This window comes from Trichoplusia ni, chromosome 9 (assembly GCF_003590095.1).
Source record: "Trichoplusia ni isolate ovarian cell line Hi5 chromosome 9, tn1, whole genome shotgun sequence".
Taxonomy (NCBI): Eukaryota; Metazoa; Arthropoda; class Insecta; order Lepidoptera; family Noctuidae; genus Trichoplusia; species Trichoplusia ni.
This window is the reverse complement of record NC_039486.1, coordinates 13,790,397-13,808,999: the sequence shown is the minus strand read 5'-3', so window position 1 is coordinate 13,808,999 and position 18,603 is coordinate 13,790,397. Positions and strand designations below refer to the sequence as shown.

The 18,603-nt window shown below is 36.9% G+C and overlaps 2 protein-coding genes across 4 annotated transcripts in view; one reads left to right on the top strand and one right to left on the bottom strand.

Moving 5' to 3' along the window:
• Positions 1-11,276, bottom strand: part of LOC113497286 (nidogen-1) — a 31,264-nt gene extending 19,988 nt beyond the window's left edge. Inside the window, exon 1 of one of the 3 annotated variants that reach the window (XM_026876772.1) lies at positions 11,238-11,276. The gene's annotated coding sequence lies outside the window, so the exon portion shown is untranslated. Of the gene's footprint in view, positions 1-11,131; positions 11,204-11,237 lie in introns of those variants that run through there. The other 2 variants (XM_026876774.1, XM_026876773.1) reach the window with 2 other exon arrangements.
• A 559-nt stretch (positions 11,277-11,835) lies between these two features.
• Positions 11,836-17,443, top strand: LOC113497446. The gene is made up of 2 exons (XM_026876999.1): positions 11,836-12,258; positions 17,378-17,443. Exons 1-2 carry the CDS (start codon positions 11,836-11,838, stop codon positions 17,441-17,443), a joined length of 489 nt encoding a protein of 162 aa, XP_026732800.1.
• Positions 17,444-18,603: the final 1,160 nt, after the last annotated feature.

The following is an 18,603-nucleotide window of genomic DNA, read 5'->3' as shown; positions in this document are numbered from 1 at the left end:
CTATACTATTAATTTAACTCAGTTCTTGTATAATGTTCTTAATGCGCCTCTTCTTAAAGTCAATGATAAAAAATATATTAATTAAATGTAGTTATGGTCCTTCTTTGAGTATTTCAAAGTAATGATGGAATCTTCTTTGATGTGAAACTTAATGGGGAGCAACCTAAATACTACTTGCCCTATTGATTTTATTCCATTAGTATAAATGAAGGAAGAGAGAAAGATCTGACTGCCACAGCTGCCAATATTAGCATTGAACGAGAATCACAAAAAAGAAGCTTAACGTGGAAATAATTTAGTAGTTTCACGGCAGCATTTTCTCCAAAACAAACACTTGCTAAACCGAATATCAAGTACAATTATCACTTGCAACACTCCATCAATCATATAACCGCAACACGTTTCTTCAATCAAACGTATCTAAACTAAGCGAATGTGGCCGAGAATGTGTCAAGATAATAATTTAGGGGGAGGTTTGATGGCCCCGTAATCTGTGCAGTGTCGGCGTGCCTACGAGATCGTAAAACGGTTTATAGGCGCATACTCTAGTACATTACTGCACACTATGCCCCAGAATTTTGGATCTACAACATATGTTAGTTTGGGTCGACGGGATTTGTACTGAGATTGGTTATCGATATCTGTACTAACATATATTATGTATAATAATAAATTGAAAGCTAATTCTGAGGACTCTCATCATCCACCTAGCCTTTCCCAACTATGTTGGGGTCGGCTTCCAGTTTAACCGGATTCAAGTACAGTGTACAAGTCTACAAGTTCAGTGTTTTACAAGTAGTGACTGCCTATCTGACCTCCTCAACTTATTTACCTGGGAAACACGATACCCCTTGGTTAGACTGGTTGTCAGACTTTCAAGCTTCTGACTACCTGTAAAGACTGTCAAAGATGTACGAATAACAGCCGGGACTAACAATTTAACGTCTCTCCAGAAACACGGAGGAACTCGTTATGACAAACATGGTCCCATCTACGGACCAACCGCGTCAAGCGTAGCTTAACCTGTGATCGACTCACTTATGCAGTTATAGCTTAGCCACGAGCTCCTTCAATTCCGAATTCTCTACAAAACTATATGAAAAGAGCATGACTAAGTAACAGTTTAAATTATTCCCGGGAAAAGGTGAGTGAGTCTGAAAAATATAACATTTTTAAATTTACTGCTGCGACTTGAATACGAAATACGTAAACAAAGCGCTTTGAACTTAAAAGGAAAATAGTAAAAGGAAAGGCTATGATTACTTTTTCAAGAGAACTTAAGTATTTTGGATGAGAATTGTTTTAATTTTGTCTTTTCTAAGAATTCAAGGGAAAATGAATCCCACATAAACATACTAAATTAAAAAATAGAAATTTTTAAATCTTAAAAGGAAATTGAAAAAATATTACTAATTAAATGTAAATGTAGCGCCACCTGTCGTTTAATAAGCGCAAGATCACATACCTACATAAAAATATAGATGTCGCTAATTACAATATTCGATCAACATTTCAATTTGCAGACGTCCGAATGTTCCATTTCAAAACGATATTCCATTGATTCTAAATTAAAATAGAGCTCTTCCATGCTCTCGAACGTTAATTACGGAAACGGTTTGCGTTTGTTTAGTTCGTTCATGGTTCAAACGAAAAATACTTTATGTTAGCAAATAGCGAACGTGCCTACAAAGGTTTAATACTGGGTCAGGTAAACTTTTGTTCTCAGCTACGAATTACCGAGAGTTTTTTGTTTATATTTGTTTAGGACCAAAGTTCATCAGGGCGGGCGTGGAGCAAATATCGCCGTCCAATATAATATACTGAACTGCTCCGAATTAAATTGTCGAGACGCGCTTATCTTGGGAACTGGGGGATGAAGTGCGTGTACATATTTAATAGATCAGCTGGTTCATCTCACGGATGTTGTTGTAGATAAGATTTGGGAGAGCGGCGTTATTGCCTGGAAATTGGAATTGGCAGGTAAGTCGTATAGGTGCGTAAATTAATTATTTATGCAGGATTCAATTGTGATAGATAATGTCTTTTCACTGAGAGGAATTTCTCTTCATAAATTTACTGTTTTGACTTATGTTGCCAATTCGAAAATCGTAATAAATGAATGTTAGACCTTACTGTTATCGAAAGATTGCTTGACTCTATAAAATCTCTACATTATGTACATAAGCAAGTTCAGATACATACCTAAGTAGTCTTAAGATTCCACTAATCAAAGATTTAAGCTAACTTTCGATCCTTCACAGTAACAAGAGTACGGATAATCAACCACGGTACCAGGATAGCAGCTAACGAGTGTACATCTTAACTTATGCTTACCACCCCTCATTTCCATTCTCAAGACGCGGATTAAAATCCTAAGACGCAGTTAATTGAAAAGGTTTGTTGTAACATTAAGTTTTATTGGCGGTCAGTGTCTGAGGAGCCGTAATGATAATGTCGATGACCTCTGCTGCATGCTAACTGAATGGTTTGTTTTGTTTACTTGCGTTCGTGTTCATTCCTAGATACAAGCGAAGGAATTATGGATGAAGCTAATTTTAGAATTGGGTACGTTGTGTTTTGCTCTTTGTGTAGTCGATCAACTTGGTTGTGGAGAAAGGTGAAGACGATGTTATAGAACGCTTTTGTTTAGAAGTTATGATTAAGTTTATTCAGTAAAAGTGTAAGTTACTTTTCTAACATGTCTTACTTGAATTTGATAAAACATATCGCAAATTAATCAGTTCTGATAACCCACGACAATTGCGTTTACGTCAATAGTAATGGATTTTGCTTTTTAGGAGAATTCTATATTGATCGTTTACTTTTGCAAATGTTATCGGACTCTACCTATTTAATGATAAGTATTTTAGTAGCCTTATGTCCTCTAAAAGTCTACTGAAAAGTCACCTAACTTCTCTGCACTAGTACCCATGAAATCCGAAATAGTAAACCTCCGTAATTCGCTCGTTCTAAATCTGTTAGACGGTAAAGGAGTGATTGATTAAAACGCTTTCAAACTCCTGCATATTTAACACGTAAGTAGAGTTCTGTGGAAAACTGGAATTTTAGTGCGATGACGTGGACGAATCAATCTGTCTATTGGCATTTCTAATATCTGTACTTACTTCTATTTAGTAAGGAAAATCAATATTTTTAATTAGTTTGTAAACATGAATACATATATCAAACAATATTGAAATTATTGTGTATTTATTTTCTATATTTTTATTGCCAATTTTCATTTTAATTGAAAAATCTCAGTTATTTTATTTCTTTAGCTAACACTTGATGAAGAAGACATCATGACAAGACATCAGTTGTTGGTTCACAAGAAAGAATAATAATCTTTAGGGACGAAAATAGCTACAAATGTTAGCCTATAAAATGTAGTTACGATTCCATATTAACTACAAGTTGCCGTAAGTACGACAGCCAAGTCAAACATCATGTTACGTAGATGTGCGTACGGAAGAGGTTTCAAGCGCTCTCATGTAGAGGGCACTTTCCAGATGTCGTATGTCACTTATCAAACTACTACCAAGACTTCAGCCTCTTGACTCACTTTTAGAATACCTACAGATGCATATGTTGTACCAGACTCGACGTAGCTTGGCTGTGGTACGGAAGGAAAGATGCTCTACCTTTTCTTTATGAATTATTTTTATTGAAATCTCTTTTAATTCACGGGTTAACTTCATGGGAAGAGACCCGGTCCTTTTTAAAGGCGTACACGGGGACACAGGTCCAACGCGCAGAGGCTTTCTTGAGAACTTTTTATTGAAATTATTATTACGAAGGTCTAAGTGTCATACGACAATGTATGATCATAATCTTGGATGGATAGAGGGTTTAAAAGGAGAAGGCGACCTTTATCTAAGTGGGAAATTATAAAAGTTAGAGAGAAACATAAAGCTTGGAATTTCACATAAAAATAGTTTTTGTTTTGATAGCTGATACTTACGTAGGTTGTGTTGTTGGCAAACGTTAGTATATAATATACTTTAAGAATATACGCCGACTTTAATAAACCAAGTAGAAATAAGTGAATACCCTCCTCAAAGAAATACCACAATTTCCTTTGATATTTGCCAGAAACATTCTATATTTGAACCTTCCTCATGAACCAGTAAAATATTAGCACAGATCCTTATTAATTAATTACTATCTTAATTTAATTAACGACTGCCAAGTTCCTTATTACGTTATTCAAAATCTCGTTATAGTATCCACGTGTTCTAAAAATATAATTAGGAAGTGTCTACTTACTTTTAGTAACATACTAAAGTTTTCTTGCAAAGCACATAGATTTTAATCCCCTTGTCATGAAGGATGACTGTGACTCACATTTTGTTGCTAATTAACTTATCCTAATTATAGAGTTCGTGTTAAACACTGGATTAAATTATATTATTAAACTAGCTGATGCCCGCGACTTCGTCCCCGTGGGTAGAAGATATAAGTTATGATTTATATCTGCCCTGTTTTTTTTCACATTTTCCATTGTATCTTCGCTCCTATTAGTCGCAGCGTGATGGTTTATAGCTTAAAGCCTTCTTCGATTAATGGTCTATTCAACACAAAAAGAATTTTTCAATTTGGACCCGTTGTTCCTGAGATTAGCGCGTTCAAACAAACAAACAAACTCTCCAGCTTTATACATTAGTATAGATTAGGTTGAATATAGAAACATTTAACATAAGCACAAAAGATATTAACATTTGTATAGAAAACAAATTAGGTTTGGGCATAAGTCACGTAACCTTTAGCTATGCATGGTCCCCATAGGTTATCAACAGTTGATATTCACAGGGCCCTGACGGACGCGTGATGTGGGTCCGGCATTACTCCTGTCTCTACCTTATCTGACTTTCCATTCTCGTTAACTTGCCCGTCACTAATTTACAGCCTGCTTTAGAGATTACGTGTGGATTACAATGTTGAGCTAATTGAAAGTCTTTAGCGAGGATTGTGTATTGATAAGGGATATGTCAAAAATCATTTATTGTACGACTTTGTCAAATAAATTCAGCTACCGATTTTTTTTCAAGAACGAAGTTTGGTTTTAAATACTGGCTTACATTGATGACTTTGGAAATAGAAAATATACACAATAGGTTACCAGATAGATTCACAAAAGTAATTAAATAAACAATATTTCGAGATCCAAGTACCTTTTGTTAATGCGACTAACGATCACACTTAAAAAGGGACCAGAAATAACTGGATATTTATTAAGACGTTCATTTCCAGTAGATTGCCGTGGCGTAGAGTCGTCTCCAACAATGACTCCGCCACCAGCCACCAACCAAATAGTAAGCAAATACATAGTTAGGCTTATCTTTTCAATTTGCGTATGAAAGGTGAACGTAGACGTCGCTCCGGGCGAATGGAAATTAACCCAGCCTCATGAGATGGCTCAAATCCTTGGCCTTCCGTCCCTCTCCCACCTCATTATGAAAGCGAAAACAGAAAGGGATAGCGTTAATAAAATTCCTCGCAACTGGAAAATGGAAGGATTCGAGAGTAATTGGAAATACCTTAGCATTGAGTGGTGCGCCCGAGGTTTCTACGATACAGATCTGTGTGTATTTAACTTGCCTTTTGTATGAATTTAATCAGATTCCCTCAGCTGTGTATTGTACAGTTAATTGGAATTTGTATTGAAAAAATAATAATGTTATTTTTTTACAAATAATTGGTTGTATTTACTTAGTTCGGGAACGTAATTAATCTTTTTCCGGTTGATCTAGGTATATTTGTGTCAGTTACCTAATCTAAATTGTTAAAGACATTTTGTTAGAATACTGTACAGTTACATTTTTTAGTGCTTCACCCAAAGCTTTGTTTTTAATTCCGGTTTTGTTTTACCTAACTTTTTTATGTGGTAAAAGAATGAAGTACCTATGTTTAAAAAATCTCAATCTAACCTACATATTGCTAACGCCTTCGGGACTGCTAACCTAGTAAGCCTTAGTCATACTACAGGGTGTACACTGTCGTCTGTGAGAGGGTTGAGAAGTGAAAATGATGTATTGCTACATACAATCAAGACAATACCAAAAAATATATTACGTAATGTCATTTCCATACACACACTCACACAAATGTCAGCTGTCTTCAGGGGCCGCCCAGAACCAATACCAGTTTAAAAAGGAGGTAGCACGCGAGCAAAGGCCTAATAATAAGATCATATTAAAACTACACAGTTGTACGAGTTTAAAATCAGTCCAATAAAAATAAAAAATGAAATAAACTTAGTAAGTTACTTAAATATTGTTACTCACATATGAAAGTAAACAACACAACAATAGGTCAAAGAGTAGAAAAGCTGTTTATAATAATAGGCTCAACAAAACAAAGGTGGGAAAACACGAACACCCTGTACGAGAACATGTTGGTTACATACTTACAGTTCGCAAAGAAAATCTCTCCTGAAATATTCACTTCGGAAAACGTAAGGGAAAAGCGAAAAGGCTTACAAAGATTGTGGCGACTTGTACACTAGTCCACAACAATAGCGACAAAGGTATTTTAGGAATAAAGAAAAATGAACCTTAAACTATCGTAATAAGAGTGTATTAGTTATATCAGTGTGACAGTTTTGTGTTTTCTGTGTGGTTGATTGTGTACACGTGGTTGTTTAAGTAAGTTTTTTTGTTATTCATTATTCACGTTTCGTAAGCTTTGTTGTAGGCGCGCTAGTGATATTGTTTAAAGTGCTCGGTAACTTTCAAGTAGTTTTGTTCTGATTGGCGCGTGGGTCACGAAACCACTACTTTTCGTGTTCCGCAAAAGTTTTATCCGTTTGTCGGTTTGTTTATAAGTAATGTTGTAAAAAGGGTTGTAGGAAAACGTAGTTAACACAAGTTTAGTATGTATATTTTGATTTATTTTTATTTATTTAGATATCCATTACATTAATTTTATTATCATGATTCGCCTGTATTTTCCATATAGGTATATAGTTCACAGAAGCTGCTTTCATAGTTTGCGATCAGACATTCCGCATAAATATTTGTATGTTGCAGACCGACAAAATGTATATGCTGCTTAATTTCTACATTATAGGCAAATAACTCTAATCTAAATCTGACAATAATAAAACCTCCTTCCATATTTCTATATAATCGTTTGAAACAGTCTCGACGCTCCAAGTTTCCAATAACGAACATGACCATTTACTAAATCTACTCGTACAAGTAAGACTAATTACCTATCATCAATAGCTTATAGTAATAGATCAAGAAAAATATTCGTTGTAGTAAAGTGAGCATACAAGATCAAAACAAATAGGTAAGTGAGTCACGTCGGAGCTGGCTGCTACATTAATTAATACGGCCATAATCCAGGGCTCCCCACGGGAACGTTAGCCGAAGAAGGTTCAACAGCTACCGTGTAATAATTATCAATGTGCCCTCGGGCAACCCTACGAAGGGTTGCCGGGTTAATGTCAGAGACGATATGTCCAAGTTTTTGTAAAAGCAATTTTTAATAATGGCCTGGTTGAATTGTTATCAAATAACAATGAAGATACCTACAGATGGTGTATCAAATTAATAAAGAATTCTTTCTTAACACTGTCGAACATGTGCACATAGTTTTAGGTATATTTATTTCGTTATGGCGCATCTGTGAAGCTATATTATTATGAATTGCCTTTGATTTGGCTGTGGAAACCGATTGTCAAAATACAGATCATCGTACAAAATTTCGTACTTCCATTTTTTGTTGTCTCTTCTGAAACTTAAAGGTTGTATTTTCTTAGTAACTAATATCACATATCGGCAAATTGCGATATCAATAAATGTATAGTACTTCATATAATTCTTCCAAGTTCCTAGCCACAACACCCTTTCCTTCGCCTTCCACATTCAGTCCTTGCCAGCTACCATTTATACGTCATCAAAATTGACTCTTGCTAAAATAATGTTTATAGCTAATCATTACCTTCTTCCTTCATTGGCAGTTAAGACTTGACAGGATACAAGCTGAAACATTACTTTAAAACGCCTTTTCTCGCCTTTCGTTCACGAAAAGAAAGCGTTTTATCTCTTTTATAATCTTGATGTTAGATATAACCTTTAAAAATCTTGATAAAATAAAAAAGCTTGTTATATAAATTTTACCTTGGCATGAAGTTATCCTCACAGACTTTAATAAGTGGTTAACTCTCTTTCCTTTCTAAAATAGAAGTTAATTATTACCTTACGTAAGTAATAATGTCAAGTCTGGGTCCTGCTTAACCCATGCACACCAAAATGTCGATAAAATTCAAATCCGTGGTGGAATATACATATAATGTTAAATTTGGAGGAGTACAAGATCGTTGCTACCTAAAAATAAACTGCTGTATAATACAATATATATATTATTTCTCTTTTTCATTCAATATTTTTCTTTTTATGAACACAGTGTGTTTCATTATATTAATGACCTATTTCTGCAATGGCAACAACACCACGAAACGGCTACCTACCTGGTAACTGGGTAACCCTTCAAATGCGGTAGTAAAAGGTTTTCTATTTGCATTTTACAACTCAACCCCATACAGGTTGCGTTTTAATTTGGTGAGGATATAGGGTCATTATAGTTCATTCGGGGTGTAACACCGGACATTTTACAATTATCGTATGAAGGGAACTCTATCATTATAACAGTAGCTACAAAAGGAGTTTACACCCTAAACGTTCCTTTTATTTGCAGATTTTGTACTAATATTTTGTGTAATATTGTGAAACAATATTGTTAAAGATTAAAAACTACAGCCAACACATGCGTTGGTTTTAGTTTTTAATACTTTTTAATGTTTAAGCTCTTTTGACATTTTAAAACTATTTTCGTGGCAAAGAGGGTTTATTCAATTACAACTTACAGGCAGGTGTTAAATCCTTTTTTTTTTTAGAGCAGCATAAGAATGACGTTAAATTTTTAGAAGATATTTTTTCCTGTGTGTTTTTGTATGATGGATCATTTGTAAAAAAGACTAATATCCGATCAGTTTTTTAGTGTCTGAAGAATACATTACAACGCAGTTCCCGTTACACGGTAAGTAAAAATAAAAGTAGTCATGATAACCTTTTATCAAATTTCCTTATCCTAATAATATTTAAAGGGAAATAAATAAATAACAATTCCGCGGTCGCGCCACGCCGAGGTGAAATTTCATTACTTATCCGTTTTAAGGAGAGGGTAAGTACGTTGACCTAAATTTTATCTTTTTCCAAAATAAACATGTCTTCCTTCGTCATATTATATTTCCGCCATTTTTGGTAAATAGGAATTTCCTTAATTTTATGTGAAGTGTATTAAAAAAAGGTCCGATGGGCAGCATAAAAATGTAGCGACGATATCAATAGACGTCACAAGCAAAAAAACATGATAAACATGAAATTGTGTAGGAATATTATTAAGTTATTTAGATTCCCGAAGGCCTGCGTATTGTGTAGGTTTATGTCCTTTACAAGGCAATGCTACTCTCCGTTTTTTTTAAAGAATTTGGGAAGAACTTAGTTGTTACCCGCCTCTTTATCCGCGTCACCAAGTTATCCGCGTTTTAGTGTCAATGGCAATGCGCTGGAATCTAAACTTATCATATAACTCATATATTTTTTAACAAGCTCACTAGTATACTTAATTTTTGAATGCCAAATAACGTATGACCAATTTACGAAATTACAGAGATTTTTTTTTAATTTTTAGTATAAAGTGGAATCATTATGGATCAATATTTGTGTTCCGAACATCTAGAACTATTTCCAAAAGTTTGTTCCAACTTCTGTTCCTTCATTGGTTGCAAACATCCCCTTCAGATAGTGAAATTTATAGTCAAACTACGTATCTTCAGCAAGTGCCTCTCGAAACGCGATCGTGATTTTAGGACTGCCCAAATACTTCTGCAATAAATTAAATATGATCCCCTGGAACTAAATTATAATGTATTTTGAGCCTTATGCCAAGGTCGTAGGGTGAACTCGCAAATAGTAAATCCTTGAATATCTCAAGTTGTAACTATTTGATCGGCTACTACAAGTTACAAGATTGAAGCGGTATCATTTTGCAAATGAATGATCAACTTTTGAAATTATTCGTTATCCACGTTTTGTGTTCATTAAATCTAAAAGCCGAATGAAAAGTTGATACATGTGCAAATTTTTAAACAATAGAAACCAAAAATGCTTTGTAAAAATAAATATTCCCAAAAGCTCTTTATTTTATTCTACGACAGTCTATTAACAAATTACCAAGTTCGATTTTTTTGTGCAGGAATAAAAATTATGAAAACATGTCTATCAAAAATGTCCAAATACATAAGCACCAGTAATCGCCAATCACCCCTCCCTCCGACCAGCCTCCTAGGGTCAAACTGTACACGTCATTAAGTTGGTCACCCGACGCGGCGGCCCATGAATGTGGTATCAAACTGTTTTATTGCGGCCGCGCCATGATTTAATGAAATCTTTAATATCACAGATAAGGCCCCCGGAATGTCGCTCGTAAATTGCCCCGGGCAATATTCTTCGCTCCTAATGCCGCTGAAATAATAAGCTAGGACCTTTCTTTATGTGGTGTACTTTTAGCATTCATGCCGATTATTATGCCTTTAATTTACTTGTGAATGCTTTAGCAGGCTTTGTGCCTTATGTTTGAACATAAATGGAATTTTTAATCAGACCTTTGAGTAACAAATGGCCTTGTTTCCTATATTATGTACTGCGTCTTAATTTGCTTGCTGTTTGCCTTGTCAGGTGGAAAATTGATCTGTGCGATATGTCATACGGTGAATACGTAACTTCTTGCTCTTGGTGGGATCTTTGTTAGTATGTGTAACTTGTGGAAGGACGGATTAGGCGATTCGAAATACTTAAACCTAGGTTTTCGTCGCAATTGTCAATTTCCACGAAATAAAGATTACAATTATAAACGTCTTACTATTCAGAAGTTATACAAAATACAGTCCATAATAGTTTTTTAGTTATAAAAGTAACGTCACCCTGAATGATTCTAAGCTTTTTGTATCTAAAAATAAAAAGGTAAAAGATTGTATCAAACGGAACGACAGCGTGAGGCTAGAGGGCGTGCAGCCGGCGACTCCCATACACGACACTTATATTTATAGTTAATCATTACTTACAGTTTTAGGCAGGCTATCTTTAGGATAAAGATTGATGAAAGGTAGTATTTTGATAGTAACTGTCGTGAGAATGATTCATTATTAAATGATGTAACGGTTTACTCACGCGTATTTATCGGGGTAGCCCGACTAGTTTCGGACCCAACCGGAGTCCTTAATCATGAGCAGACGCGGCGGGATCGCGAGTCGAACTGACGTCAGCGGCCGCGCATCTCGCTGCGTAGCGCCGCGCTCGCGCCGTGAGCGGCGGAGGGGTCGGCGACGCCGGTGTCGCGGGTGGGGGGTCCGCCGTCGTCATCGTCATCATCCGTGCTCCCGTTTATGGTTTGCCAAAAATCCATAAAACTAATTGGCCCCTACGACCTATAGTTAGCCAAATAGACGCACCGACCTATAAACTGTCGCGTCACTTGGCTACACTGTTACAGCCATACACGGGCAAAACGAGCAGCTACGTGAGAGACTCCCGTCATTTTGTTGAGTTACTGAATGGTATACAGCTGCAGAACACTGAAATAATGGTCAGCTTCGACATAACGTCGCTGTTTACCAACGTACCAGTAGATGAAGTCATTCAAATAATAACTACCCTTTTAGGCGGATCTACAATACCTACTGGCTATGTTGAGAGCATCACTTTCTGTTTGAAAAGCGGATATTTTCTGTGGCGTGGGAACTATTATCTCCAAATTGACGGAGTGGCCATGGGCTCGCCTCTCGCGCCCGTTGTAGCAAACATTTTTATGGAGTGGTTCGAAGAAAAAGCACTGGAGTCCGCCAGTGTTAAACCGCGATACTGGTGGCGATATGTTGATGACGTTTTTGCTGTCGTCACCCGGGACGGATTGAAGGATCTGACGTCACACCTTAACCAAGTGCATGCGAAGATAGAGGTCACCATGGAGGAGGAGAGCGAAGGGAAGTTACCGTTCCTGGATGTGCTGGTCATCCGAGAGCCGAACGGACGCGTGACTCACACCGTCTACCGGAAACCGACGCACACAGACCGGTACCTACGAGCCGATTCTCATCACCACCACTCACACCTATCTTCGGTGCCTCGTACGCTGCTGAACCGAGCACTTGCTCTATGCGACCACAAATACGTTGATGCGGAACTAAGGCATGTGCGTGACGTATTAGAGCGCAACGGTTATCAGTGGCGCCAGTGCAGACGTCTTCTGGGAATTGCGGGTGAAGTTCGCAAGCGTCCGGCGGAGGCTCAACGCACTCCTGCGTACTTACCATACGTACAAGGAGTCACTGACAAGATAGGTCGCTTGTTACGCCGAAGATATAGCATCAAGACGATCTATCGACCGCCAGGACAACTGCGACAGATGGTCCGCACTCCCAAGGACAAGGATCCTTTGGGCGTTCCGGGAGTATACAAAATACCGTGCGACTGCGGCCTGAGCTACATTGGGGAAACCCGGCGCAATGTAGCAACCAGACTTGGCGAACACATACGCAGCATGAAGAGTATGGACACCGAGAAGTCGGCAGTGGCTGAACACGTCTGTAATGCGGGGACGGCTCACTACATAAGATTCGACAAAGCCTCCGTACTAGCGAGGGAAAAATACTTCGTGCCGCGGAAAGTACGGGAGGCTATAGAAATCAGCCGTCACCCGAATTTTAACAGAGATCGTGGATGGACACTGCCACCAGCGTGGAAACCAGCACTGAATGCTGCGTCATTTCAAACGACGCTAAGTCTGGAGTGCGACGCGGTCAGCACGGTATGCACCGACTCAGCCAGTACGGGAGCACGGATGATGACGATGACGACGGCGGACCCCCCACCCGCGACACCGGCGTCGCCGACCCCTCCGCCGCTCACGGCGCGAGCGCGGCGCTACGCAGCGAGATGCGCGGCCGCTGACGTCAGTTCGACTCGCGATCCCGCCGCGTCTGCTCATGATTAAGGACTCCGGTTGGGTCCGAAACTAGTCGGGCTACCCCGATAAATACGCGTGAGTAAACCGTTACATCATTTAATAATGAAAGGTAGTATTATCATTGAAGATCTATTAAAATACAAATGAGACTACTTTTTAACAGAAATTGGTGGGCCGAGAATCTGGTGTCGGATTGTGCAATATAGAATCAAAATCAAAAGTTTTTACAAAATATTAAGATTTAATAAAACACGACTTTTTTTTGCTAATTCCAAGACAAGTTTTCTTCAGAAGTAAGTTTTGTCAAGTTTGACATTATAAGCTACTGTAAACTACGAATATTGAAGAACGGTACAAAATTTTATTAGAAAGCATTAGCAACTTCAAACCATAATTTGGTCATTAAGTTCAAACCCTATTGCACTATTCTATACTACATGATTTAAGAAGCTATCACACTAAAGAGAGTTGCTGCATACGCATGTAGATCGGTAAACAAAAGCAAAAGCAGTTCGCTAACCACGTCACGTGCGGGAGCGTCATATCTCACAACAATGACGGTTTAACTTAAGCAGACATGTATAAAACCTAAACGATTTCAACTATCTCGAGTATAGCCACTTTGGGCACGTAATGGCAGCCGAAATCCGATCCCGGGCGGCGGACGATTCCACCACACGTGACATCGGTGTGAACTAGCTCTGACGATACACGGTAGGGTTGCCGCATACCCAATGTTCCAATATCTGAACTGTCAAAGTTTGTGACGGCGCGTGTGGGCGTAAGTAATTGATGTAGTGTAGTCAAGTTATTGGGCCTGTGATTAATGTTAGCTGAGAGAAGAAACGTGTTAGTTTGTTAGCTCAAAATTGGGTTGGCTGTTTATTTTTTTTGACAAACTTAAATAGTAAAACCGTTAAAAACTGATTAAAGAAATCATTCAAAAGTGACTATTAAGCTACGCAATTAATTATTACGTAGCTTAATAGTGATAAAGTAAATGTGGAAACAGGATAGAATGTAGACCCCACGTATTCACATCTCGCTTATAAAAGTAAGTGCTTTAAAAATATTTCTCAGACACTATTGTTCAAATAAATATAAATACATCTTACACACGACAGTCACAATCAACTAAGTTCGCAACAAACACGAGACATCCCACCTCGGCGCGAGTACGTTTGATAAAAACGACAACCCTAGCGCGCAGCATGTCGCAGTCATTTATAGAAATCCATTTATTACGAAAACGACCTAACTCGGTTGAGCGCACACGGTAAAGATTTAGAGCTTGTTTCACTGTTCCCTATTTGGTGGGAGACGAATGAATTCCTAAAAATGCGTTCTATTCTTGTTCTTGAATAAAATATTTCCAGATAAAAATATGGCTGAAATGGTTCGTAGAGTCGTTATTGAACGTGCTCTGATAAATGTGCTGTGCATAAATCGAACTTTACGAGGAAATTCGTAGGGTTTATAGGATGATTTTACATTACTGTAAAATCTGTTTATTGTTCATTAAATAAGTAAGTCTTAATTTAGCGTAAACTAATTTAGTAAACTTTCAAAGCTAAGTAAGTTTTCGAAATTGAGCTGTTGGAGCTCGACTATCAACAACAACGGTGCAACGTGACAGCGTTTCAAACGATTTTTTTTTGCCAAAATCGAAACCGTCCGATCAATCCATGTTCGGCATCGTCCGATTTCTAATTCGATCTGCGACACAGACGATATACGAGCGGCCTCCGTTCACATTACCACGTTTATCCTGAGCTAAGTGCATTATGTGGTTGAGGAAATCTCCTCGCCGAAGCACTTGTCTATCGCAGTACGATTCTGATTTACTAATGCTGATTCTATTTAGATATTGATAAGGTTTTTCCGTCTCTACGCTTCGCAGGGTATTTTCAGAGGTGTATTTGAAAGAGGTTTCTTTTTTCAAGATTTTGCATAACAATGCTTGTATCGTGTTAATGTTTCAATAAAAAACACGTCGTTTGAACTTTTATTTGTTTTCGTCACTATAATATAGTAAAGGTTTAGGCAATATAAATATAGGTTTTTGAATTACGATTTTCTAAAATATTTGATCACGTTTTGCTGATCCATACACCATGTTTGCCATTCAAAACCTTAATGAGTACCTACAAATATTTTTTTAATATAAAGTATCAATCATAACTTTTCTTTTCCTAATTAATGTAATCCAAAACAATAATCAATTGAGGACATTGTGCTTTGCCATTGATTGACATAATCATTTATAAGTTCCGTTCGCAAAAAATCCTATTGTCCCAAAATGACGCCAAATCAGAACCATCCATTTAAAAGAAACAGCCAAAGCCACTTTAAAACGGCAAACTATTCGAGTATTACGTACTTAGAATAAAAGGGACTCTAAAGCTAAACTTTTAAAGGATTTCCCCAAATCTCTTATTGAATTGTCACGATCTTAAAGTGGCATTCCGTAGTTGCACCTAAGTTTCTCTTGGCAACACTTTTTCTTCCCCTCCTTGTTTTTCCTATGTAAATAGAACCGCATAGTGTGGTGTGATTCAATCTGGTGGCACTATTGCGTATCGAATTATCGATAGAAGTTTATGGTTTTGGTTTTACTCTGACAATAGTGGTGGAAAATAATTTTAGACCTTACTTCTTGGTAATTCTAGATTGGTGACATAATTATGTTCTACTTATGAAGATGTTTTCTGGTAGGGATCTTAAGAGATCCGTATCTATAAGTTTAAAAACGAGCTCTTTTACTGAAGCTTCGCTGTCTGTCAGTCACCAGGCTGTATTTCAAATACCGTAATAGTGTAAAAATTACTGTAAAAAAAGGAATTAAAAATTAAAATCGAGGTTAAGCAACGTGTATTATGGTCATAAACATGGTTTGTAAACATTTTTTTTTGTTTTTCTTCTTATTTGTACAAAACCATCATTGTCGCCAGTTTGATTCGTACTGTTTATTTACACGTGGAAGGTATTTATTCGCCCTCGGAAGAGGAAAATAACTTGTATTTATTTATAGACAGTTACCAATGAGTAAAAAACCTCGAAAACATTGACTATGAAGCTTTCTTGAACCTGAGTCACGTTTTTAATGAAATTAATGTAATAATAATAAAATAAGGATTTGTGATCGTTGTACTCAGGTATATTATCTTAGAACCAAAATATAATATTTTATTAAAATATCTTCGAAAATCTGTTCTGATTTCACATATTATTAAAATAATATTTAGACTTAAAATTGGGATGTCGTATCATTCAATTTTGCCCGAATTGCGTACGGTGTGTTCATTTAAAAAATACCGATTTAGTCGATAGGAATTCGCTATCTGGTATCTCAAACAGAGTAATGCGTAATTTAAATTATATTAAGAAATATTTATGTATCAAACTATAAATGTAAAACTAATGCACAAATATTTAAACAACAAGCTCTCAAACACTGACTATCCGTACGGAAGCTTCCAAACAATAAAAATCGAAGTCCAACACACAGCTATAGTAAATGTTACCCTTTTTTACCCATTTAACAAAGATCCTTTTAAAAATCTTGGGTTCGAGCAAGCTGTGTCGCGCCAGAGCGGAGGGCATTTGATTTAGATAAGGGGCCCTCTTACACCAGACAGACCCCTGAGGGCCAAACTTGTAGCAGCACTGCACTGAATTGAAATGTTTCCAGTTTCATTTGAATAAGTGCGATCCATGAATTCTCCTCTCAGATTTTGGCGATCGAATGGTTGGCAATTGTTTTGATTTTCTTGCGTTGCCTTCATATGTTACACACCATAATGATTTACTTTAAAATACTTAAAACACTTATAATGTGGAAATCAGAACTTTTTCACTTTCCTTAATTTCGCTGTGTGTTCTTGGAAAATTCAGTTTTTGTTTTAAGGAAAATGTAGCAAGGGGAATTCGATAATATTGTAGGCAAAAGCCAGGAAGCGGAAGTTATGAGGATTCATTACCATTAATTATAATATAAATTTACAACACACGCAAAAATTATACATTTATAGTGAAGTTACGTAAAGTTTTGGGAACTCTTGCCAAATTGATTTGTACTTTATTAAGCCTTAATGATTTAGCTTTCTGATCTTTCTATATGAGTTTGATTATTTCAAAACTTTAATATGGGTTATTGCGAAAAATATATTCAATGATTTGGAACCAAATGTATATGATACCAGTAGAACTACGTGCCGGTATTTTACGGTTCAATAAAAACCTAACAAGCAGAATTTAGATGCAGGCCTGATAAACGCCATGTTTACGATATAATGCCGAGTAGCCAGTCAACACAACCCTACATGAACCAGTTTATCTGTATCAGGAACTATCTCTGATCTTGGACAAGGAGGAGGTGGAGACGTCTCCCTTGAGAAATGTCCTTCATTGAGGAGCAGGTGCACCGCGTGCTAGTGTATTACTACTGTCATAGTAGTTTTATCAGTGTAGTCATAGCTTAGAAGAGAACGTTGTGTTGATTGTAGTTCTTCTTTAAAAGTTCCTTCAAAATGAAAAAAAAGTAACCTTGTGGCAAAACATTGGGTAAGATATAGGTATAGTATCCCAATTTTATTTGACGTAAGGACAAAGTAGTATTTTTGATGTATAGTAGAATGGTGCCAAATAATTAAAAATCTTAAAGCGCAGGGCCCAAAGATTATTCTACTGTGTTAATTATGTATTAATTATAGGTCTATATAAAAAAAATACCTACATAATATCTGGTCAACTAAGTTTTCAAAAATCATTCGATCAATTTATTTGATACTAGCTGTTGCACGCGACTTCGTCCCCGTGGGTAGAAGATATAAGTTATGATTTAGGTATACCTGCCCTGTTTTTTTCTTTCACTTTCCATTATATCTTAGCTCCTATTAGTCGCAGCGTGATGGTTTATAGCCTAAAGCCTTCCTCGATGAATGGTCTATTCAACACAAAAAGAATTTGGACCAGTAGTTCCTGAGATTAGCGCGTTTAAACAAACAAACTCTTCAGCTTTATATATTAGTATAGATTCGTTACAAAAAGTCCAAATTTCTTTCACAGACTAATAGGTATTGTCACAGAAAAAAATACAATTTTAAAAAGCAAAACGTCCATTTGTGTAACATCGGTCTGCGCGAATTCCGTCATCCGTTCGGTGCTGTGGTCCGAAGCGAGGCTCTGAATAAATACATGGGGCTCCATTAAAACGTCAGTCAGACTGAGTGCCTCTTTGTGGACCCGCTTTGTTGACGCACACATACAACCAATGTACTTCAAGATATATTTTAAAGGAGTTTCTAGTTCACGGTCTAAATATTCAACTGTTTATTGTGTCATTACGTAATGGAAAATTATATAATTTGATATTTATAATAAACAATCTGTCTGTGAGGTTATTATTAAATTTTGTGATTAAGTGATGATTTTAATTAGTTATTTATCCTAAATCTCATGAGCATGACTGCTTATCAACGGATTACTCAGGCATATTTATCGGTCTCGCCCGAGTAGTGTCATAACCAATCGGTGTCCTAAATCATGATTTTGAGGCAATGTAAAGGTGAA